General features: G+C 37.0%; 1 protein-coding gene and 1 long non-coding RNA gene across 2 annotated transcripts; both read right to left on the bottom strand.

The window, feature by feature from the left end:
* Positions 1–13,095: 13,095 nt before the first annotated feature.
* On the bottom strand, positions 13,096–14,119 carry LOC112190447 (monosaccharide-sensing protein 1). The gene is made up of 2 exons (XM_024329875.2): positions 13,998–14,119; positions 13,096–13,818 (listed from the first exon to the last, which is right to left on the bottom strand). The coding sequence occupies exons 1-2, from the start codon at positions 14,074–14,076 to the stop codon at positions 13,175–13,177; spliced, it is 723 nt and encodes a 240-aa protein (XP_024185643.1). The 5' UTR covers positions 14,077–14,119; the 3' UTR covers positions 13,096–13,174.
* Positions 14,120–14,525: 406 nt separating this feature from the next.
* On the bottom strand, positions 14,526–15,116 carry LOC112190449. The gene is made up of 3 exons (XR_002932410.2): positions 15,034–15,116; positions 14,876–14,912; positions 14,526–14,783 (listed from the first exon to the last, which is right to left on the bottom strand). It is a non-coding gene; the product is annotated as an uncharacterized LOC112190449 (long non-coding RNA).
* Positions 15,117–25,833: the final 10,717 nt, after the last annotated feature.

Consider the following 25,833-nt stretch of genomic DNA (forward strand, 5'->3'; position numbering starts at 1 on the left):
CATCTTCTTGAATCAATGTTTTTCTCTGATACATACAGTTTCAATTATGGTGATGGTGAGGGTTTGTGACTTTGCGTTGATGTTGAACTGGTGATAGGTGAAGTGTTTTTTTCCCCTTTCTATATTGCAATGGGGATAGAACTGTAAATAATAAGATATATGACTAGGGCTGGGTGTAGTAAGATATTTGCTGGGTACATTTAGTTTGACCCTTTAGGATAATCTGACATAATAAAAAATGTCAGCCAGGATAAATGCTAAACCACCCTCAAAACTCCTAGCGCGCTTGAGTAACTGTCAGTAGTTGAAGTTCGATGAAGTATTGGGGACAAAGAAAATTGTTATTAACTGTCAGTAGTTGAAGTTCGATGAAGTATTGGGGACAAAGAAAATTGTTATTAACTGTCAGTAGTTGAAATTTGATGAAGTATTGGGGACAAAGAAAATTGTGAGAATAACATTTTTGGATAAACATATTGTGAAGCTCGTATTGGATGAATTTAGTATGAGTAGATTGCTATTTTCTGCAACTCAACCACTAATCACTGGCTTTCTCCTCATCCGTCCGATAGTATTCCGTGTTTTAGATACCACCGGAAAATGAAGTCGATTACAAATGATTTCTACTCAAGGTTCTATCTAAACACTCCGAGGAAATTGCAATCTACAGTAAATTACGTACCGGCCGAAATGTAGACTTTATTCATATCATGCATTGACATCAAAACAGAAAGTTCAAACTAATCCAGACCAAAAGAAAAAGGAACTTCAAAATGATGGACAAAATATGAAGATATATGGGTAGCTCAAACAAGTGACGGTAACATGTTTGAACCATAACATGCACTTATTCGAACAAGGAGGAGACATCAAGTGACGGTAATCCTATATCTAATTATCTTAAGACAGTGAATTAAACTTGTTGAGACTGACTCATGGATTAGATATCATTAAGGTGAAGATCTTTCTGGTGGTTCCAGCAATTGATAGTAACATCTTTTTATATATAATGTTCGATTAAAAGGCTTAATTGTAATTTATTCATTCTTTCACGTGCCTGTGGTGTTTTGATAGCTAGGCAACAAGTTACAAATTTGGTAACAACACATGAACCTTCTTCTCAATTTGGGTGGGGCAAAGAATGAAGACTTTTAACTCGCATGAGTTGTTTCCGAAATCATACAGATTGCATACCATTTTTTTTTTGGTGAGATATACGTATCGTATACTACCTAAAGCTGACTTATGTTTAATGGTGATTCCCCTATGCTTGCAGAGTTGCAGGGATAAATTCAGTTGCATGATACACAGAATTAATGCTCACCTATAAATCAGCTGCTCGCCTGCATAAGTTGATCTACTACAAAATATTCTAGCAGAACCCACACCCTATGTGTGTGGGGACTACTAGCTGTCGATCTATCTATACTTCCGACACCCCTTCGAACACGCGTCTACAAGCGCCCTAAAAGAAGCGTCGGTTTTGAGCATTCGCGCTCGTCCGGCTGCGCGCGATGTCAGGGCGGGCAACCGGCTTAGTCGACGTTTCGTGGTCTGCGGCCGGATGGGTGATCATCAATGGGCTCGGGGCAGGTTTCCTTGGAGTTTGCTGCTTGAGGTTTTGGCAGGAGGGATCTAAACGGTGGCAAGTCTGGTGTGGCACCTCTGGGGCACGGTGGTCGGGTGCTTAGATTTTGGGAAGGTCACTGGCGAATTGGGCGACACTGGATTTCGATCAGCTTCGTTTCCAAGTAGCAACGCTGGCGTCTGATGGGTTACGTCGATCTAGCTTTTGGGTGAACTCCAACCTGTTTTTGGTTTTGGTTTTTGCTTGAGATTCAGTGTTTGGGGCTCATGGATGGTCGGAGAGGCTTCGTCGGCGACATTTGGGATCGGAATGACGTGGTCATGGTGCCGCCGCAGCAGCATCGTTATGGTCGAGATCGTGGCTGTCGCCACTATGCACAGAGATGAAGACTTGGGCTGGTTTGTGGGCCTTTTTGCTAGGGTTTTGAGTGGGACTCTCTTTTTGGGCTGCTACCAATTGGGCCTCAGTGAACTTGGGTTTAGGCTTTTTTAGTTTAGTCTTTTGATTAAAATAATTCCCTACTTTGTTAGGGAGTTATGCTTCTAGTTTTTTTAGTGAGCGTCATCAAGTCTTGTTTACTCTGCCTATTGACTATGTAGTAGTTAATAGTCTATAGGCTCTCTGTATTAGCATGAAACCGTTAAATGATCAAACCTAATCTATGTATCACTGTGCTACTACTACAAACTCTTTATCTACCCATAGATGGTAGAGAGAGGATATGTAATGGTCATTTCTAACCTGAGTATTAATAATTTAATATATATCGACATGATATTCTTAAAAAAAAAAAAGTTGATCTACTACAATTTACAACAATGGAATATATTCGTAAATCGTAACGGAAATTAAAAAACTAAATAAGCAGCATTCATTATTTAGTTGGGGAATAATCAAATTCTAGTTATAATGGAAAATAAAAACTTTTATAAGTAGAGAAAAGTGGACAACTCTATTAATTTATAGAATACTAAAAGATTAAATATACCCATACTACATAAATTTCAATAGCCACCACACATTAAGGAAAACCTTTACAGTTTTCTGAGAATCCCATTTCCGGTTAGAATATTTTAGGACGTTAACTTCAAAATGTTCTAAAATAAATAGACGTCCTGGTAACACTGTCCTGATTGGACTAAGACTTGTTTCATACTTTCATCCAACGTTCGATAAAGGAATCTATTATTGATGGTTAGAGGGCTCTGCTTTTTTTTTTTTAAATTTTATTTTATTTTTTACGAAAGAGCACAGTTTATTAAAAGAAACCAGGAAACAAGAGAACCTAACCACCATCAAAAACCCTCTTTCACAACTAGTAATAACATCGGAGGAGTCTTAAAGGTAGAGACATTTTCAAAGATTCCGCCAAAGAAAGACTCTCTATCATAGCTAAGGCTTCGGCAGCCACCTCTGTTTGCTAATGGCAAAAGAGTTTGCCATGGTGATTCCGCGAACCTTCAATTGTGAAGTCCTTGGGTTAGAATGAAGCACATTATGCCAGCTAATTAAACCTTCCCTCAAGTCAGTATTCCTTTTCCGATCAAATCACTTTTTCCTTTTCTGATACAGGGGTATCTCTACTGGCCGGTTGGAAAAAACTTTTAAGGGCCCTGACGGCCCTTCTTCTTAAAGATTGCTAAAAACAAGCATATTTTTTTCAAATCCATGTATGATCATAACCCACCCATAATTAGGAATCAAATTTGCTCACCACCTTTAATCAGCAATGATACCACTATTTTATGAGAAGTTGACACGTTACTGATTTTAACCATGATTTAACCAGTTAGACAGAAAAATAAAGAATAAATTAATTTAAATCTCCCTCTCTCTTCCCCTCTCCTCTTTAGTCCATCGTCCTCCTTCGCGTAAACCACTCCAAAATCAAGAAAAAGAAGGAAACCCAGAAAACTGAAATTATTTTTTGGTGTTATGACCATGAAGCTTCACTGGGTATAATTGACTGAAATTACTTTTTGAGATTGGATTTGTCTGCATCTTGGTTTAACACCTATTTAGGAAGAAATTAATTTCAACCAAAATTAACAAACACAAATCCTCATGGTGACCAGACAATCCAAAAAGAAAACGCAAATCAAAGAATTAAACTCAGTGAAGTTTCATGATCATAACACCAAAAAGCAATTTTAGTTTTCTGAGTTTCCTTCTTTTTCTTGATTTTGGAGTGGTTTATGCGAAGGAGGACGATGGACTAAAGAGGAGAGGGAGAGAGAGATTTAATTTAATTTATTCTTTATTTATCTATCTAGCTGTGGTTAAAATCAATAAAATCATGTTTGTGAGTTGTGACATGTTAGTAAATGTCATGGGTTCGATCTTATTAGTATATGTAAGAGTGGAGTGGATTAAGAGGTTATTTTTTTTTTTTAAGACATAAATAAAATTAAAAAATGGTTAAAATCAATATTATGTGTCAAGTTTTCATAGAATAACGATATCTCAACTGAGATAAGGTGATGAGCAAATTTGACTCCGAGAGATTCACATTCCATATGACCATGACACATAACTCATATTGATTTAATTGGTTGGACTTTGAAGCATGTAATAGAAACCAACACCTAGCCTTCTTTTACTTTTTTTTTTTTTTTAATCTTTTTTTCTCTCATTCTTCCATTGCAAAAAGCTTTCATTCTTCCATTGCAAAAGCTTTTTTGCAAACTTGCAGTGTTACTTTCATTCTTCCATTCCGTTGCAAAAGCTTTCATTCTTCCATTCCACTGCAAAAGCTTTCATTCTTCCATTGCAAAAGTAATCACAAAGACTCGTCCTGCCCTATAAATAGATATCGAGCAAGTCGGGTAGTATCTGTTTCAATTCATTTCATCACCTCAGAGCTCACATAAACATTAAAATGGCTTCCTCCTCCTCATCTTCTATTCACTCTCACATTCTTTTATCTTCCCTCTTACTCATCCTCCTCCTATTCAATATGAATATCTCTTCCAGCTTTGCCCATCAATCTTTCTGGTCACCCATAGCCCGCCAACTCCTCAGTACTCCAGTCTCAGTACATGCCCTATAGTATGGCCGCTCCTCATCCAAATGTTGAACACCACCAGGCTACAGCTTCCTATGATATTTTATCAATTGTCCAACTTGTCTCTAGCATTGTGTTGGTCCTTATTCTCATTCTCTCAGCCTTGCTCAAGTTGATTTTTTTGCTCGAGGGACGACACTCCGTCACTCCAGGGCCACCGCTACCAATCCACCATGCCGCTACCAATCAGCCTTTCGTCATGCAGCAGGGGCCCTTGGCTCCTCCCCATCCCCATAATGTCCTCAGTCTCAGTACGTTTCACAGAACAGATATCTATAGATGATGATGATGTCAGAATTGATCTCTAGTACGTAGTTGCATATTTTCATATTTTGCATGTAGTACATATAATAGTGAAAACAAGCCTAGGCACGGGGATTAGGTCCCAAGAATATGGAGGCATGAGGCAAATATTTTATGGTTTCCATTTGTTCACACAATCTTTTTTTTTTTTCCTTGTGTTATGTAATCTTAAGTTTTTAATTTTTAATGATATTTAGGTTGTAATTGGTGTTATATCTGCTCTCTTTTATATTTACATTATATTTAGCCAATAATGCGGCAGAGCTTGATCTCGTTGTTTATTTTTCTTCTGTTTGGGTCATGAATTACCCTTCACATTTATATGTTTAGCACAAAACAGTTTCACTTCAACTGTACCACCAAACGTGGGAAGAAACAGCTAATTACACTCCTCCATGTTCCTTTATTGTCTACATGATTTGTTTCAGGTTTATTTGGCAATTACAATTTTAACATTGCAAAGGTCATAGGTTCAATTTTTATTGGCATATATAAGGATAGGGTAGGCTAAGGAGTTCTTTACTTTTTAAAGAAAAAAAATCTTCTTTGCTGTTTTCTGTTTTTCTTTGTTTACCATAATAACCTTTCAATGTTTATGTTTATATCGTGTGTTTATTCTCTAAGATAATAGCAGATGAATTTTTTTTTTAATATTTGAGTGAAATCTATTGACATCAAACACCCTTTTTTTTTTTTGAATAAACACCCACTTTTTTTTTTATAGTAGTTGAGATATAATTGAATCATCAGAGGCCTAAAAAAATGATGGCTTGAGACGGCTTATCCAGTTAACATTTCTTAAAATCGTCCTTACACTTAGCTAGCTTACTTTGGAGTAATGTACGTAGTGTTCAAAAGGAACATGTAGGATTTTCTGTCATCATCAGTTCTTGTTTTTTTGGAAGAGTGAGTCTTACGTACAGCACTTGCACCACGTGGCAGTGGGGCGGGCCAATCAGTGCCCAAACAGGGGGGTATTTTAGGTATTGCATATTAAAAATCAGGAGCAGTTTAGGAAAAAAAGGAAAAATTTGAGATTTTTGATTGGAGGGCCGCACGACCCCACCACGTGGCAGCCCCCATGCAAGAATTTTTCTTTTTTGAATGGTACTTTTTGATTGAGGGTTGATGGAATGACTCTTCTATTTCAATATTTAAAAATAAGATAGAATTTAAAGTAATGATTTTACAAAACCAACCTCAGAAAGAAATTCGTATTGCCAGAAGGTGAAGTTGGGGCAACTGGGCATAATAGTCAATTACTTTAGACCCTTTAAGTTTGTGGTCCTCTGGAAGGGCAACCTATAAGTCGGCCACACCCATGACCCCTTACTTGGACACTAGGTCATACGACGTCGTCTTTTCCATCCCCAGTTTGGAATTTGGGGACAATTTGGAAATTTTGTTTGCGCTGCCTAAATTTTATCCTTTGAACTCCACTATTTCTCTCGCCTATCTATCTATCTCTCTCCAATTCCCCTCTCTGTTTAATTTTTTGTTCATTTTTTTAGTTTAATTTAGAGGTCGGGGGTTGTTTCGATTATTGGATCGGATTCATTAGGTTTTTGGCAATTTTTTGTTTTTCAATTGGGAGTTTTCGCTAAAACCCTAAAAAGATTGAGAATTGGATGGTGAATTGCTGCTGGGTTGCCCAAAATGTGTAATTGAGTTTATACTTGAATAGTGATTTGAATGTGAAGTATGGGCACTTGGATGTTTTTTCCTATTTGTTTTTACACTTGTGTCAGACTGAGAACGTTTAGCTCAGATTTTTGCTATTGGTTATGAAAATTTTATATCTTGATTGGGAATTATTTCTTACTGGGTATAAAAATGTGATTTGAAATTATTTCTTCCAGAAAGTATTGATTAAGGAATAGCTAGCTTGTTAAGATATATCTTGATTAGGGGTCGTGTTAATGCTAATACCTAACAGAACACTAGCACAATATGTTTGATAGAACTGTTTGACAATGTAATGGTTTTATCAAGAAGTACACAGGAATTGCTAACACAGTGTAAAGCTCTCCACTGAGGAAACTTCACTACGTGACTTTTAACGTAATCAACACAAAAAATCAATCCAATATGAAACAATAGCGTTTACAGTATACAAGTAGTGTTGTTCATAACAAACACTTTCAATTAGCCAACTGCTAACTTGTTTTACTACTGTTCTAACTCCTAACTAGATCAACACAACATTTTCGCACTTCAATCTTCAATCTTCCTGCACTCAATCAACTCACTGATCTTGAGAATTAATTATGGAAGTGATAGAGTATGCAAGATAAAACATGAAACAAGCAATGAGAGTTTTTCAATAAACGATTTGAACAAACATATGCAGTTCAAGGAAGAACAATTTTTCTGCAAAAAAAAAAACTCCATTTCACAAATCAATTTAAAACCCTTATATAGAGGAGCAAGACTCCCCCTTGATCAAATCTCTTGTTAATCACCGAATAAGATAAACATGGAAATGTTTTAAAACTGTTTTGAATATGCAATCAAAACTTTTATAATTGTGATCAATATCTCAATCGGATATGCATTTGGAAAACATTTTAAATCAAATGAGATTTTCCAGATCAATTAGAAGCAATGCATATCAATTTAGAATCATGCAAAATGATATGGATTAAAAGACACCTTTATCTCAAGATCAGTGAGAGTTATCTTCCTTGATTTTCTCTCCTTGATACGATTCTGCAATCTTCATTTAGTTCCCTTGAGTCTCTGAACAAGTAGGGGAAATACTCTCCTAATGCTTTGCAACTTCTGATTCCTAATAGCTTTAGGAAAGTCATGTGTTGAATAGAATAGTCCAATTTACTTACAATCTCCCCCTTTGGGCATTCCCATTCAACACATGACTTTTTCATCTTAGTACCCTGCATGTTAGATTTCACAGATAGCCACGAAACATGAACCAAAAAGGTGCTACTTGGATTAAGGAATCAGTTCCCATACTTTTCCAGATCCAAGTTGCCAAAATAGATATCAAATAAGATAGTAATAATAAGCATCCCTAATAGTTTGTGCTTATGCACTTACCGACCCAAAAACTAAAATAAATATTATCCAAGAAAAGGTAAAATGCAGAAACAGAAGAAAAAATAAAAAGATGAAAATTTATTTACTTCTCCCCCTTTGAATAGGAAGGCACGTCAAACCCCTCGATTAGCTTGGTCACGGTATCTTGAAACTCCTCATTGTCCATAGACGCAGTGCTCTCCTCCTGTGCTTCTTCATCGACTGCAGTGGATGACCCAGGAACTCCAAACCCAGGAGGGTGGCGCTGCATGTTCCGGACTTCCCTGGTGAGGTTGGTCAGAGCATGATGAGTGCGGACCAGGAAGGAATACATGTCGTCCATGTCGTTTGTGAGGCAAGCAATCCGCTAGTCAGCCACCAGGATAGAATCACGAACACTGTTCAGAGAAACAAGTGCAGCAGAAGGCTCGTCAGTTTGAGTTGGAATATATTGACGAAGAGGAGGACTGCGGCTTCTTTTTCCATGCATGCCAAGATGGAAGACGCCGGGCCGGGCTGCAGCCTGGCGACCCTCCTCGAGAGGAGGAAGACGCCGGTGTCCACCAAGGCGTGTGGTGATCTTAGTACGAACCATGATGAGAGAAGAAGTTGGGAAAAACCTGCACACTTAGACATACCAGAGTGAAATCCGAGAGAGAGAGAAGATAGATGTTATATATATTGGACCGGTAGAGAAAACGAAGAGACAAGCCAGTTAGAGGTAGCGTCTCCAAGAGGGAGAGAATTGATTACAAGTTATGTTCCCGAGATACACGCATGCAAATAACTTCTCCCCCTCAACTTATGCTTAATCAGTAAGGAAATCAAATGCAACCAGATGGTAATCAAGGATGGAACAAGGATTCCCACAATCTGCAATTATAGCACACACAATATATTCTTCTTCAAAGGATCAAAGAAATTAATGCATTTGTCATAATGATGGGAGAAAATATAGCAGAGGTGTAGCACAGAGAGCACAAATCACTTAGTGAAAGAAACATAGTTCATAACGGCAAGCATGATGTATTCTATCAACAAATTGAATGGGTACTCATATTTAGATCGTAAGGAGTAATCTTGTGAGAGAAATGAGTGTAAGCAATACGTGGGGCTTAGAAGCATGTGTTGTGAAAGAGAGAAAAGGCAAAGAAAAAGAACTGAACATAGGAGTTCTCTGAGGAGAAATAGGAAACATTGTTCCCAAGTACTTATCTTTAGTTGAGTTATAGACTTCTTTATTTTGTAACAACAATAACTCACGTAACAAGACCCTTCTCAGCAACTCCCAAAACAGACGATCTTAGGGTACTAAGCATAACAAGGATGCTCCATGGAGAGTCTCGAGTTGTTGTCTGCATTTTCATATTTTACGCACATAGGTCACCCACCAACTTGTTTCTTGCAAACCTTGGAAAGTTCACAACAACCAAGCAGGCCTGATTACTTTGAGAGGTGGGATACAATTATCCATTCTCGTTTCTTACAAATCCTAGAAAGTTCACCACAATTATGACCTGATTACTTTGAGAAGAGGGAATGAAACATCCGAGCATTTTAGACAGTTCTCCTACTTCATCAATTCTCTCTTGACAGGAAACAAGGAACATTCCACCACATAAGCTATAAGTAAGAGTGCATAAGGGATTGAACCGACTAAGATACTAAAAATGAGTACACAATCTTTGTCCAGAATAAGGCTTAGCAAGAAAGGATGCATAACTGAATTTATGTGCAATTTACTAGTGACAGTGGTCAAGGTATACTAAGATCATAATTTTCTCACCCAATAGTGGACAAACATTATAGTGCCTCAATACTTAGAACATATCCCCAGAGTATTTCTTAATAGTTCAAACCGTGCAGTGTCTAGAGGCTTTGTGAATAGATCAGCTAACTGACTATCAGTGGGCACAAAACTTAACTCAAGTAGTATATTCTGCTCAACCAAATCCCTAATAAAGTGATATCGAAGATCAATGTGGTTTGTTCGAGAGTGTTGAACAAGATTTTTTGTGATGTTAATAGCACTTATGTTGTCACAGAAGATAGACAAATTACCTTGGGGAATGCCGTAGTCAAGAAGCATTTGTTTCATCTATAGCATTTGCGTGCAGCAACTCCCAGCTGCAACATACTCAGCCTCAGCAGTAGATAGGGAAATGCAATTTTGTTTCTTACTGTGCCAAGCAACCAGATTGTTGCCAATGAAGAAGCATCCCCCTGAGGTTCTTTTTCTGTCTTTTAAGTTCCCACCCCAGTCAGCATCAGAGTATCCTGCAATTTCCACATTAGTGTCAAAGATATAGAAAATACCACATGTAACTGTACCACACTACTACAAAAAGGTCATCAGACGACGGTGGATTTGTGTTGTGTGATGACCAAGCTCACCGTGGTCTAAGTGAGTGTTGTGTGATAATAGTTTTCTCAACAGAAATGCCTATTTCTGTTGTGTGAGTTCTGCGCAGCATGTGCCTGGCATGGCATGCGCGGCGATGCCTCGGCACATTCAGACTACAGAAGATGAAATTTTGCCGTTGTCTGAGATTCATAACACACAACAGGTATGACTTATTTTTTGTTGTCTGAGATTCATAACACACAACGGATATAACTCATTCTTTGTTGTCTGAGATTCATAACACACAACGGATATAACTCATTATTTGTTGTCTGAGACTAATAATAGACAACAGATATAACTTAATATTTGTTGTCTGAGGTAAGTAACACACAACTGAAGTAAAATTATCTCCCTTGTCTGTTAATTACTTAGACAACAGTGATCATTTTGTTTCTGTTGTGTGTTATGAATCTCACACAACAGAATTTTGTTTTCTTTTGTTGTTGGTTGTTAGTTCACACAACAACTATATTTGGTTATCCGTTGTGTGAATATTGTAATCAATTGGGTACCAACCAGTGACTGTTGTAGGAGAAGCCTCAATTTTGAACTCTTTTATCATCATACAACACATGGTTTTGCATTAAAGAGTTGCATGACTGAATATTAGATAGTAATTAACACATAAACAGTACTCTAATCCATATCATTCAATCACCATTTTTCAAACATCCATACATTCAAGATAGATAATGTACCAAACAAGAAATCATTCCTAACTACCTATACATGAAACAAAAGCTGGTATAATATCTTTTCGCTTCAACGAAGTTTCCTTTTGAAGAAGAACAAGGGCAGTCACAAGAGACTTGGCATTTGGCCTCTCACGAGGTTCATACTGCAAACACCATGATGCTAACCGCACCAGCTCAATTCCTGGGATCACTGTTTCTGCCAGAGAAAAGATATTAACATTCAGATCAACTAAAAAGTTTCACCTCAATCAAGAAATGTGTTCAAAACTCATCCATACAAATTGTACATAATTGTAGCACATCTGCAAGTGCATAATTGTACTCAGGTTTAGGATGTCAAATTTGAAATATGCAAAAGCTGAAATCTTGTTTAAAGAACCTTAATTAGTAACGAATTTTAACTGAAATAATCTGGGAAATAATTCAACCGAAAACTGAGACTAGATTGATCATACAGCAGCAAGAAGCCAAGAGGATGATGTATGCTTTGTCGCTTGCCTTTCTATGCAGAGAAACTAAAGCCCACTAAGTTTAGAGGCTTGAGAAACCTAGAAAGAATAGACAAAGGAAATTAGAATCCATTATCAAGTAGCATGACATGGTAACCGCCGAAAAGGCACTACATGCATAGTGTAGACAATACCTGGAATGATTAGTTTGCTAAATTCTTGTACAAACGGACCACAATGCATTATCTATCTGCAAAAATACTCTAACAGAAAGGATTCAGAAAGCAATTAACCTACTCTCAACTTCTTTTCTGAATTCGAATCCTCAGCACCGTACATTATGCAAAACATGCATAGTATTGAGTGAGTTAGAATTTAGAAAACAACAGAGATTACGGAGTTAACAACCTCCTCCAATGATTCTTTAATCCAGGATTTAGCACAACTGAAACTAACTGTTTTGGTAAACCAACTGGGGCTTCTCTAATATCTCTCTCACCCCTCCTGCCCCTGTACGCTCTCACTCGCTCTCAACTACCAAAATAGACAGATGGATGAGATAGACAGCAGCTATAATCAATTGACAGCAGTCCAACTATATCTACTTCCCTTGTTTACCAGATCAAGCATCAAAATACCTTTCTGGTCACTAGTCCAACTATATCTACTATCCTTGCAGTTATACGACTAGTAAATGTGCAGTGAGATTTCTGAGTAAGAGGTTACCTTTCTGGTCACTAGTTACTTTCCAAAGTCCACCCATTTATTCTTTGCAGCCTGGGCGCAAGCTATTTTGAAAACCGATGCATCAAACTTTTTCTGCATTAAAACATCCCACCAGGAATGGAATGAAAAAGTGGAGACGGGGGAATGGAATGAGATTGACAACCAACTTTCTGAGGTCAGAGTTAAGTTGCCCAGGGAACCTCAAACAGCAAGTCACACCAGACATGGTAGCAGAAATCAAATGGTTCAAATCGCCAACTGTACAAAACATAATCAATAATCAGAACTCCAATCCGAATATCAAATGACATCAAAGTATGTATAAACATGTTTATATATCAAAATACCAATTCAACAATTAAAGCATATCAGTCTGTACCAACATGACCATATATCAAACACCAATTCAATAATAAAAGGATATCACAATTTATACAAAGATAACCACATATGAAATAGCCATCCAACAATCAAATGATATCACAGTTTGCACCAACATAAATATATACCAAAAACCTAATTCCACAATCAATAGATAGCACAGTTGTACCAACATAAACATATATCAGAATTTCAATTCGTTAATCAAAGGATATCACAGTTTATACCAACACAAACATATTCCAAATCTTCACAGTTTGTAGCCACATAAACATACATCAGAATCCCAATCAAGATTAAAATAGAATCAGAATAGGATCTTACAGCTTGGGGTACTGAGCTTGAGTGTGCGGAAGCAAATGTCATAGAGAGCTTCGGCTTAATCTACCAGATTATATTACTGGTAAAGAAGCCAGATTTCTTTACCATCCTTTACCAGCTGGTAAAGAAGCTACGTAGCTTTTTGTCGAACATATTGCATTTATATATGACGTGTAGTATGACAAGTCAGTGCGCGAGTCCATGCTAAATTATGGCACTATGCATTATAAAACATAGATCACTATACATATACAAAATACGAGCAAACCAGAGAATAAGCAACAAACCAGAAACATCTTCAGTGCCACGCAAGCTCTGGAGAACCTTCTTTTCCTCGAGCATCCTACCCTTACTCACAAGCCATCGAGGAGATTCAGGTAAGTAAAACATGGTTAATACAAAATATATAAGAGAGAGAATGGAAAGAATCCCAAGCATCAGTCTCCCGCTTGGCGAGGCCAACAGTGACATCCCGAAAACCATACAATATGACAAAAACATGCCTCCTGAACTAAGGAACTGTGGAAGAGTATTCAACAATCCCCTAATATCTGATGGGGCGGTCTCGGATATGTAGACTGGGACAAGAGTAACCGCTAAACCAATTCCAAATCCATCTAATAGCCTTGCAAGACATAGTACATACACATTGGGTGACCACAACATCACCAAGCCACTCACAAAATAAAGAACTGATGATGCTATTAACATTGGCCTCTGACCAAGCCAATCTGATATGGCTCCTGAGCATGTTGTAATAACTGTTGCCCCGATGAGTGACATGGCCACAACAAGACCTTCTACCGAGCTACCTAAATCAAAATCGTCCGTGATGTAAACAATAGCCCCTGAAATATGAGCACTAAATGAGAACAAGCAAAAACATGAACTGAACACAACAAAATGGACAAACTCTGATTGAAATGCGTAAACCAGATAAAATTACTGGAAAGATTCAATGAAGCATAATGCACAGAGCCTACGAAAAACAAGAATTGAAGAAAGCTAAAAAATTTCAAATAACTACCATCAATTGTAGCATTGTCCCATCCTTGCAGAAAGTTACCAATTGTAGCAACAAAAGCCACAAGCGCAGCTCCCTTCATGTTTTCACCAATGAATGAATGTAACCCCCAATCTCAATCAAACCTGAAAACTGAAGCACCAACATTGTAATGTCAGAATTAGGAACCACACGAGTGCAACTTAAATAAGGTGATTAAGACAACTAAAAAAGAGTATAAGGGTTCAGAGCCGCCGGGGCCTAAAACCTTTGGCTGTTTACTATCTGGGAACAACTTTGTCACAAGTTGTTTGAGCTTTTTCATGTCTTTGGCATATTGTTAAGCTTCTATTCTTGCACCTACCCCACTCCCACATAACTTGTTTCCTGTTAAACCACACGTAGTAATCAGATTAACAGACCAAAATTGTATCTATATATACAGTCAAAAGTAAAAGTGATTTCATATACCAAGCTCATATGACTCAACAGGGTAACCCTTTGAGATGGTGTACTCCATGAGATCACGAGCATTTTTTGCGTCCCAATCACCAACCCAAAGAATCTTGTCTTTAGGGTCCGCTTTCTTCCCATGAAGGGCATTCAATCCAAACAAGAGTTTGGCTTGTGTTTGGTTGAAGAACTCATAGATCTCATCCCATCTTTTCGGCTGAAGACAACCGCCACGGAACAAGAAAGGCCCAGAACCATCTTTCACGATTTGGTTGCAGTCTTTCACTCCATAACCAAAATTATAAATAATTTGGTCTTGCAATGAACCTCCAATTCTGATCCTTATTGTATTGAATGCTGAAATTTAACACAAGAGTCAGTTTCTTCTGCAACACTTCAACAATATCAGTGACCCAAACTTCTACTCATAATATTAAGAACCTACTCACCCTTTACTGCATTGATCAAGGTCTTGTTCTTCAAATCCTGCAAATTAGTTTCCAATTACGCAAGAAGGTTAACTCAGTTCCTCATCACTTTGTTAACAAATTAAACAAGATGAAACAGTGAGAAATATATATATATATATATATATATATATATATACCAGATTAAAAATTCCAGCTTTTCCCCAAGGACATTGATTGTAATCACATTTATCAGTTGGCCACTAATCCAGGGTTGCACATATGAAATTGTCATCTGTGCTAGCTATCGAAACCACTCCTCGAACCCTGACATCGACATATTCAGCTAAAGCTACTGAGAACAATGACAACAGAATGCAACATGCAATAGCTCTTGACCCCATTTTTCACAGAAAGAGAAGCTGATTCTGATGAATAACCTCAAGAACATAAGAGTACTTATATAGAAACGAAGACTAATTGGTGCTTATCTTTTAGTAGCATACGGATAGGATCAGATCTAGCTATGCATTAGATATGTGTATCTCAACATAACTGTACTAACTCAATCTTACTAGCAGTCTAGCTCATCGAATCCATATTGAAACCAACATGTTTAGCATTCCGTAATTTAAAACCCAACAACTCCATAACAGAACCAAAATAAGATACAAGATGGGCCCGAATTTACCTTGTTGCCTTGGGTGTGGAAGACTCCTCCAATTTCAACAAAACTTGAGCGTTGAGATTCTTCACTAGGGTGTCCAAGTTCTTAAACTGTGATGAGTAATTGATAGGAACATTTTAATGCGACGTTTTAACTGCATTTCCCTACATTTCTTACGTTATTTCCTTATTAAAATCCTGTTTAGGAAAGTTTCCATTCTTTGATTGGGAAAGTTCCTATTTGTAGAAAGTTTATATTTTTGTAGTTTCTATTTATCATTTTTAGTAAGTTGCCATTTTTCATTTTAGGAAAGTTTCTATTTTTCTTATTAGTTTCTATTTTTAGGACCTCCAAGCAAGTGGAAAATCTTGAGGAGGAAAATCAAAGTTGCAACCAAGTGGAAAATCTTGAGGAGGAAAATCAAAGTTGCAACTAAGTGGAAAATCTTAAGGAGGAAAATCAAAGTTGCAACCAAGTGGAAAATCTTGAGGAGGAAAATCAAAGTTGCAAGCAAGGGGAAAATCTTGAGGAGGAAAATCAAAGTTGCAACTAAGTGGAAAATCTTGAGGAGGAAAATCAATTCAAGTTGAACAAGTGATAAACAAGTGGGAAGATATTTTTTACAAATTTGTCTAACATATCTAGCCCTTCATTTATGTTCATCTCCACCCTCCATTCATCATTTTTTGGGCTATAAATACACTTCTCCTCTCACTCTCATAACACCAATTCCTTCATCCATCTCATCTTCTTTGTCTCTCCATTTCCTTTCCATTTTCCTAAACCAATTCCTTCATCCATCTCATCTTCTTTGTCTCTCCATTTCCTTTCCATTTTCCTAAACCAATTCCTTCATCCATCTCATCTTCTTTGTCTCTCCATTTCCTTTCCATTTTCCTTCTCCATTCTCTAGTTGCAAAGTTCTGCATTTTCAAGCAAGGAGAGGAAGAAGAAGAAGGAGCCGTGAAGATCATATCCTCCATCATCCACCTTGAAGGCTTGCTTCCAAGATTCAAGATCCAACCATCTAGCTCTCCATCTCCATCTCCCCTCACGGTGTAATTCATTCTTTTTCCTTGTAATGATCTTTTGTTTTCCTTGTTTGAATTCATATGAACTTGTTTCTAGTTAACAATAACGTTTAGGGCAAAGTTTAAGCCCAATTTCTATGTTTAAATAAAGTTTTCGAATTCTATAATTGTGATTCTAAGTCGCTTATGTGAGTTTGTTCGATTAAATTTGCTTTACAGAAAACTTTTATATGTTTATCTTATTTGGGTCGACACTTATAGGATTTGCATGTAATTGGTGCTAGGTTTAAGAACATGAAATCGACTTTTCGTTTTGTGTAACTTGAATCAGAAGTAGTAAAGGTTCTGGACAAGAATCGAATTTAATTGAAGATGATTGCAATTAGGTGGACTTTTCCATAACTAAGTTGTACACTTGAGTTGATAGCCTTTCTCTATGTCTAATGCGTTGAACATGTCATGATTGACTAGCTTTCTAGGGCTTGATTGCATGTTTGATAGGATTAATCTAGGTGCTTTCGCTTAGGTTAATTAGCATTGAAAAGTAAAATATGGGAAATCATTTGCTTTCGAATGTTTCACATGATCAACTCCTCTCTCATGACTTGGAAGAACAATTATAGGGTTTGAATCGAATTTGATTACATGGAATTGATTTTGATCTTTGTTCCTTGCGTTCCACCCTTGTATATATGTTTTTACATTTTCTTTATTTTATTTATTTTAATTTTAATTTTAAGAATCCTAATCCCCCCTTATTTGTGTTTACTTGTATATATTTATTCTTTATTTTATTTTTGTAAATAATACTTTATTATTTTAATTCTTTATTTGTTTATACAATTGTATATATTTATATTCTTTATTTTATTTTTGTAAATAATACTTTTCTTTATTTGTTTCACAATTACAAGTGTACCCTCAATCCCCGGAATAGAACGATCCCTATTTGCTTATACTACTAACGATATTTCAGGGTTAAATTGCGCGCTCCCTTTCAGGAGCATCAATTTTTGGCGCCGTTGCCGGGGATTGAAAAATCACTTGCTAAATTGTGTCATTTATTGTATATATTTGTTGTATATAAATTGTTTAAAACTTAGTTTAAATATTATTTATATTATTGAACACGAATTTTAATTGTAGGTTGTAAATTGAGAGGAATAGGTGAAGTCTCTTTTGTTAATATTGGCCTAAACCCCTTATTGGTACCTAGCTCAGGTCCCTTAAGGTTGAGGGCGGCCTTTATTAACACTTGTTGAACTGTCTTCACACTTATGAACTTTTTCATCTTAGTAAGTATAGCCTATGTGAAATGGTGTCTAGGAAGGGGACAACGTTCATGACGGGTTTTTGAATCCAGAAGTGCTTGCAAATGGGTATAAACCACTATGTGGGAGTAGCTCATGCCAAAATGGATTTTTCCTCTCGTGTTCGCCCTCCCCCACCTGGCCATTTCAGTAAGGTTGCCCAAACGATTTGAAAGGGAGTTTGTGTCTAGGCGACTATACTTGGGCCGCACGTCCACTTGATTTACCGCTTGGAATTTGATTCGATATCAATAATGTTTATAATAAAAGAAATACTTGTGAATACTCTATACGTGTAAATTATTTTGTTGTTTCACACTTTAAACTTGTAAAAATACTTTTCACGTTTTATACTCACTTGAGTACTTAACTTGTGTCTTATGTACAATATACTTGTTAATACTTGTAGTTTGTAATTAATAGTTATACTTGTTTTTATTTTGTATTTCTTTGTTAATTATAGTTACTAACTTTATTTAATGTAGGTACTGTCTGGCTGCAAGACGTAAAATACAAGCGCTACTTGGGAGGCAACCCATGCAAATCAGATTTGCTTTCTTTATCCTTATCTTTTATTTTTCGTTTTTGCTTATTTGTTTTAGTAGTTATTTTCGTAAATTTCATCCCTATATGCTTAAGTGTTTCATTGCATGCTTATTCTTGATTACATTGAGGACAATGCAATATTTAAGTGTGGGGGAAGGGATTTACACTTTTATCTTGAGTCATATATATTGAAAAATACAAACAAACAAAAAAATCGAAAAATGTCAAAAATTTAAAAAAAAATTCGTTACTTTTGTTTTTGTTTTTGAGTCTTAGGATGCCCTTTCAACTGTCTAGGATAATTCTATATCTCTAAAATCATGATTAAAAGAGGATCACAAAACTGAGATGATTTTTAAAATGGTATTCTTTGGTTAATTGAGATATATGAAAAATGCATGCATGTGTAGTGGATATGGATTTCGTAACCTTGGTACAGAATATGAGCATGTTAGGATGAGTTTTGATTCATAAAAGCCCATGTGAGATATTTGAGCCATGTCCCTTTTTCTTGGAGTGATAAATGAAAAACATATGCTTAATTTCTTGGCGATATTTTGATGATCTCATTATTCTTTCATCTTGATTGACTACTTGCCATAGATTAAGTTTGATGGACTAGAGAATGCTAGAATTCACTCTTGTGCTTGTTGAAACGTTATATCAATACATGGCCCTGATTCTGGAAAGGATAGAGGCAACCTAGGAATTACCACCATTGCCAAATAAGCATGTGTCCCTATTTGTGCCCGTCGTGGGACTCCCTTAGATAAACCCCTTTGAGCTTACATTAAGCCTTTTCTTTCATCACCCTTAAATCCTTAACCCTGAACCTTAGTATAGCTACACTCCTACCCTTTGTTCTAAAAACTTAGCGGAGCTATATTTTGGGACTTTACTTGAGGATTTGGCATTGAGAAAAAAGATTGAGAAGAGGTGAAAGTTCAAGTGTGGGGGTAGACTTGTCCATGAAAAAAAAAAAAAAATTATGTGAAAGCCGTGAAAAAGAAATGAAAAAGAAAAAAAAAAAAATGTGTACGGCTAGAAAATGAAAAGAAAGAAAAGAAAAAAAAATGTATATGGATTTTAGTCCTCCATACTTGGTGAGTTTGGAGTTTGTTTTGAATTGAAGACCCACTATTGGAAAATTTGGTCTTTGTCCAATTCACTAGTTCGAGGGAAGTTTAGAGTGAAGATTTGGCCCAACATGAAGACATTAGGCCATTTCATAAAACCTCTATGGGATGTGATGTTTTGATATATCTTGGTGGATTTCTAGAAGTCTCTACATCTACATGAGCTCTGCTAGGTTTTAGGACACTTTGTGAAATTCCTTACCTTTCGTTTCTTAAAACCTTGAGCCTTGGCCCCATTACAACCCTTAATAAGACCTTCTTGATCCTTAAGATGGGACAGCCTTTGATTTGTGGAGATGAGTTACAAGAGTTGAACCTATGGCTTGGGTCTATCCGTGCAAGTAGTTGATATCCTTCATGAGATCTTTTCAAAAAAATTATATTCACAGAGTGCTTTTCGTTTCTTATATATGTGAGCTATTTGATTGCCTCAAAATATTTTCTCTCACATATAATTGAGTGATTATAAGCTTTTAAGCATGGTCTTGAATTCTGAGAGAAGAAAGAGTGGATATACCTTGTGAGGATATGAATCATACTTGTTCGAAGCATGCTTAACAGAAACCATCACCATTATTACAACCAAGTCCTACTTGTGTATGTGTGGATTATATGTTTTAATTAACTCTTGAATATCTACATATTGATTCTTGGTTGAGTGCTAATCTTGATGTTGTGAAAGTAGGAGATTTCTGAGACAAAAAGTTGAAGGGCAATAGAGTCATTGTTTTTGTAGAGTCTTTAATTTTCGTTGAGTCTTAGTGTGTGTCTTAGTGTGATTTTGCTAAGGGACTAGCAAAAGCTAAGTGTGGGGGAATTTGATAGGAACATTTTAATGCGACGTTTTAACTGCATTTCCCTACATTTCTTACGTTATTTCCTTATTAAAATCCTGTTTAGGAAAGTTTCCATTCTTTGATTGGGAAAGTTCCTATTTGTAGAAAGTTTATATTTTTGTAGTTTCTATTTATCATTTTTAGTAAGTTGCCATTTTTCATTTTAGGAAAGTTTCTATTTTTCTTATTAGTTTCTATTTTTAGGACCTCCAAGCAAGTGGAAAATCTTGAGGAGGAAAATCAAAGTTGCAACCAAGTGGAAAATCTTGAGGAGGAAAATCAAAGTTGCAACCAAGTGGAAAATCTTGAGGAGGAAAATCAAAGTTGCAACTAAGTGGAAAATCTTAAGGAGGAAAATCAAAGTTGCAACCAAGTGGAAAATCTTGAGGAGGAAAATCAAAGTTGCAAGCAAGGGGAAAATCTTGAGGAGGAAAATCAAAGTTGCAACTAAGTGGAAAATCTTGAGGAGGAAAATCAATTCAAGTTGAACAAGTGATAAACAAGTGGGAAGATATTTTTTACAAATTTGTCTAACATATCTAGCCCTTCATTTATGTTCATCTCCACCCTCCATTCATCATTTTTTGGGCTATAAATACACTTCTCCTCTCACTCTCATAACACCAATTCCTTCATCCATCTCATCTTCTTTGTCTCTCCATTTCCTTTCCATTTTCCTAAACCAATTCCTTCATCCATCTCATCTTCTTTGTCTCTCCATTTCCTTTCCATTTTCCTAAACCAATTCCTTCATCCATCTCATCTTCTTTGTCTCTCCATTTCCTTTCCATTTTCCTTCTCCATTCTCTAGTTGCAAAGTTCTGCATTTTCAAGCAAGGAGAGGAAGAAGAAGAAGGAGCCGTGAAGATCATATCCTCCATCATCCACCTTGAAGGCTTGCTTCCAAGATTCAAGATCCAACCATCTAGCTCTCCATCTCCATCTCCCCTCACGGTGTAATTCATTCTTTTTCCTTGTAATGATCTTTTGTTTTCCTTGTTTGAATTCATATGAACTTGTTTCTAGTTAACAATAACGTTTAGGGCAAAGTTTAAGCCCAATTTCTATGTTTAAATAAAGTTTTCGAATTCTATAATTGTGATTCTAAGTCGCTTATGTGAGTTTGTTCGATTAAATTTGCTTTACAGAAAACTTTTATATGTTTATCTTATTTGGGTCGACACTTATAGGATTTGCATGTAATTGGTGCTAGGTTTAAGAACATGAAATCGACTTTTCGTTTTGTGTAACTTGAATCAGAAGTAGTAAAGGTTCTGGACAAGAATCGAATTTAATTGAAGATGATTGCAATTAGGTGGACTTTTCCATAACTAAGTTGTACACTTGAGTTGATAGCCTTTCTCTATGTCTAATGCGTTGAACATGTCATGATTGACTAGCTTTCTAGGGCTTGATTGCATGTTTGATAGGATTAATCTAGGTGCTTTCGCTTAGGTTAATTAGCATTGAAAAGTAAAATATGGGAAATCATTTGCTTTCGAATGTTTCACATGATCAACTCCTCTCTCATGACTTGGAAGAACAATTATAGGGTTTGAATCGAATTTGATTACATGGAATTGATTTTGATCTTTGTTCCTTGCGTTCCACCCTTGTATATATGTTTTTACATTTTCTTTATTTTATTTATTTTAATTTTAATTTTAAGAATCCTAATCCCCCCCTTATTTGTGTTTACTTGTATATATTTATTCTTTATTTTATTTTTGTAAATAATACTTTATTATTTTAATTCTTTATTTGTTTATACAATTGTATATATTTATATTCTTTATTTTATTTTGTAAATAATACTTTTCTTTATTTGTTTCACAATTACAAGTGTACCCTCAATCCCCGGAATAGAACGATCCCTATTTGCTTATACTACTAACGATATTTCAGGGTTAAATTGTGCGCTTGCTTTTGAGCGCATCAGTAATTACTGCCCTCATTTTCTTGCACATAATCACCAACACTGCAAAATTGTTTAAAGAAAAAACCCAAGACCCAATTAACAACCAAGAATTCAAAGACTACCCAATTCCAAAACAAACACAGAATCAAAGCAAAAACCTACTTAAATTCACAGTGAACGTTCTGAGAAGCCCCATCAGCCAAAGCATCTACACTTAATGTTCCATCAATCACCTAAACCTTCTTCGAACCCTTTTCTGGGTTCAAATACACGAACGCGTACTCGTTCTCAAACTCGTTCCATTTCTCAATACCCACTTCCTCTACAAAACCCCCCAAAACACACAATTTATTTAGGGTTTGGGGTTTTTAGGACAGAGCAGGGTTTAGTACAATTCAAAAGGGTGAGTGACGTACCTGGCCGTTAGATTCAGTAGGGTGAGCGGCGAAGCCAAGAATGAGAGTGAAAGGAAGAGGGAAGAAGAAAAGCTGGGAAGCAATGCCTGTAGACGATGAGGGACCCAAACGACACCACTTTTGGAGTACCGGAACACCAAGTCACTGAGCCAGAGGTACCAATCGAGGCGAAGAAAAACTGAAACTAGCTAGGACGAGGCTCAGGCTGTTGAGGATGGTGACGGCGTGGGAGAAGAGGCTGAGAGGATGAGAATAAGGAGCGGAGTACAAAGCTTGAAATTGAATCCATTCGCCGGAAAAGGGTTCGAAAGAGAGATGGGTTTTTTGTCCAGCTTTGTTTGGAATTTTCAATCTATGAAGAAGAGGACTGAGATCGAAATGGGTTTGTAAGAGAGATGGGTTTCTAGGTTTAAGCGGCTGAGATTTCGTTTAGGGTCGAGAGAGAGCTGAGCGTCGAGCATCAAGTGTCGAGAGGAAGGCTTTCTTCTTCTTCCTTTCGTTTGGACACGATGGCAATTAAACCTAGCTAAAAAATTTCAAAGTTATTCACACAACCCAAACCTTACTAACTGTTGTCTGAGTGCAGCACTAAAAATCAAAATGTGAAATCATGGAGGGAAACATGGCGCCTACATCATTTTGGCTCAAAATGTTGCCGCTCAGTTCCAAGTTCACACAACAGAAAATTTTACATCTGTTGTACAATTTCTATAGCTTGCACTAGGCCTATCTAGGGGAAGACATTCAAGCAAGCTTCCTCAAAACTTTGATGCTTAGTTTTTCAATCACACAACGGAAATAGTAAAACCCGTTGTCCTAGTAGCCCAAATTTCAGTGTTTCAAGAGCCAACCAAGACTCGAAAGTGGAGGGAAATCTGTCGCTAAAGTTTTTAAGACTCAGACGACAGACATTACTTCATTTCCATTGTGCCATGTAGTTATGATAAAAAAGTTATTACTTAGTTGACATTCACACAACATAACATAAATAAAACCGTTGTATGATAGAGCTTACTTAAACACACAACAAATGATTTCTATTCCGTTGTGTGATTAAGTTTTTGTAGTAGTGCCAGCAACATATCGGATGATCCTTTTGACAGCTTCTAAGTGAGATTCTTTAGGATTTGCTTGAAATCGAGCACACACTCCCACACTGTAGGAGATATCAGGCCTACTAGCAGTGAGATAGAGCAGGCTGCCAATCATGCTTCTATAGAGTGTGGAATCAACTGATGTCCCATCTTGATCTTTGCTCAACTTCGTGGTGGTGCTCATGGGATTGTTGACCACCTTCTTGGATTGAAGCTCAAATTTCTTGATCAGATTTTCAGCATATTTGGTTTGAGAAAGGAATAAACCTGTGTTAAGCTGTTTTACTTGTAATCCAAGAAAAAATGTTAGCTTACCACACATGCTCATTTCAAATTCACTTTCCATGATTGACTGAAATTCTTTAACTAGGTGCCTAGAGGTAGAGCCAAAAACAATGTCATCAACATATACTTGAGCAATAATAACATCAGAGTCTTCATGTTTCACAAACAATGTTTTATCAATGGAACCCCTAGAATACCCTTTTTCCACAAGATAATTTGAGAGCCTTTCATACCAGGCACGAAGAGCCTGTTTTAGTCCATACAGGGCTTTCTTGAGCCTGTACACATGGTCTGAATGATGTGGATCCTTAAAACCCTGAGGTTGTTCCACATATACTTCGTCTTGTAAAATGCCATTGAGAAACACAGTTTTGATATTTGTTGACACCCAAATTTCCACGAGTTCAAATTTAATAAGTGACACGTGAAGAAGGCGAGTCATCAACCTCGTAACGAAGTTGGGCCTTTAAGCAAGCCTATTTTATGCCAAAAGGAAGCCTCCTAGTTAGCAAGAGATACAACAAGCCCAAATTCTCAAAGTGAGATGCCTCTTCAAAGCAGCCGACATGCTTAATTACCACGTAATACACGTAAGCCCAAGCTACGTTTGGGGCTTATATGGTGGGATGTGGTGTGGAAGGTAACGGATCCTGTGAGGCCTATCATTAAGATAAAGTTCGTCAATAATTTGGACTTGGGAACCAAAATTCATGCTTGACAGACCAAATTCTTAATATGAGCTAGTGAGAGGAATGCAAAGCAGGCCCAACAAAATCCTAAAGCCTACTAGAGTCATTTCACCCAAAGTCCATTAGATTAGCTTATATAGCCCAAAGCACATTGGAGTCATGTTCTTCTCGAACCAGAAACATGTTCTATCAAAACTGCTGCTGGGATTATTGTTCCACCATTTCTGGTAAGAGCCCAGAATCTATGGAGGAGCCACCCAATTCATATCCTCATAATCCTCCTTCAATTTCCAAGAACCCTTAAACTCTGTGATCACGATTCACAATAGCAGAAATTAGGGAATTACAATCCCCCAAAAATCACAGCAGCATAAATTCTGGGAATGACCGCCGTCCTAAACCTATGCCATCGCCCTCTAGTCTCATAGCCTGAACAAATTTCCATAGCCCTTTTTACTAAATTAGTTTCATGGAGAAAACCAAGCTTGGAAGCAACTGAACCATCTCCTCAAAATTGAGACTGCTCTCTCAGAACCCCCGGTCCTTGGCACCGATCTTCTCCTCCAACCTTCACTATAAAAAGCAAGTTCATTACAACTGGAGGGGAAGCCAGAATGACCCAGAAACTTCAAGCATGAGATCAAGCTTCATCTCTAAAAAACCTTGTCAATACCGAAATAGCCTTATCCCACAACCCAAAATCATGCCACTGTTGGAATTTCCTCCTCACTAAACTTACAGGCATCTAGCTCCCACACCATATCCACATATAAGCTCTGTTGTTCTCGTGAAATTAACTCCAATCGCTGCTGTTATCATCTAATCCAATCACTGCTGTTATCATTCCAATTGCCGCTGTTATCACCCAGATGGTCACAACAAAATCGTTCCTGGGTCAAGCCTTCGATCGATTTTGGGCCTGGTCCTCGCTTAATGAAGAGGGCCCTGCTGCAAAAGATCCAAAACACGAAATTGCCCTCACAATATCCATTTAGAATAGTTTGAACCTGAGATGACAAGCCACAGACAAAAGTAATCTCACAGACTCTAATCGTGCAACAGGGGAAAAAGT

This window comes from Rosa chinensis, chromosome 2, assembly GCF_002994745.2.
Source record: "Rosa chinensis cultivar Old Blush chromosome 2, RchiOBHm-V2, whole genome shotgun sequence".
Lineage (NCBI taxonomy): Eukaryota > Viridiplantae > Streptophyta > Magnoliopsida > Rosales > Rosaceae > Rosa > Rosa chinensis.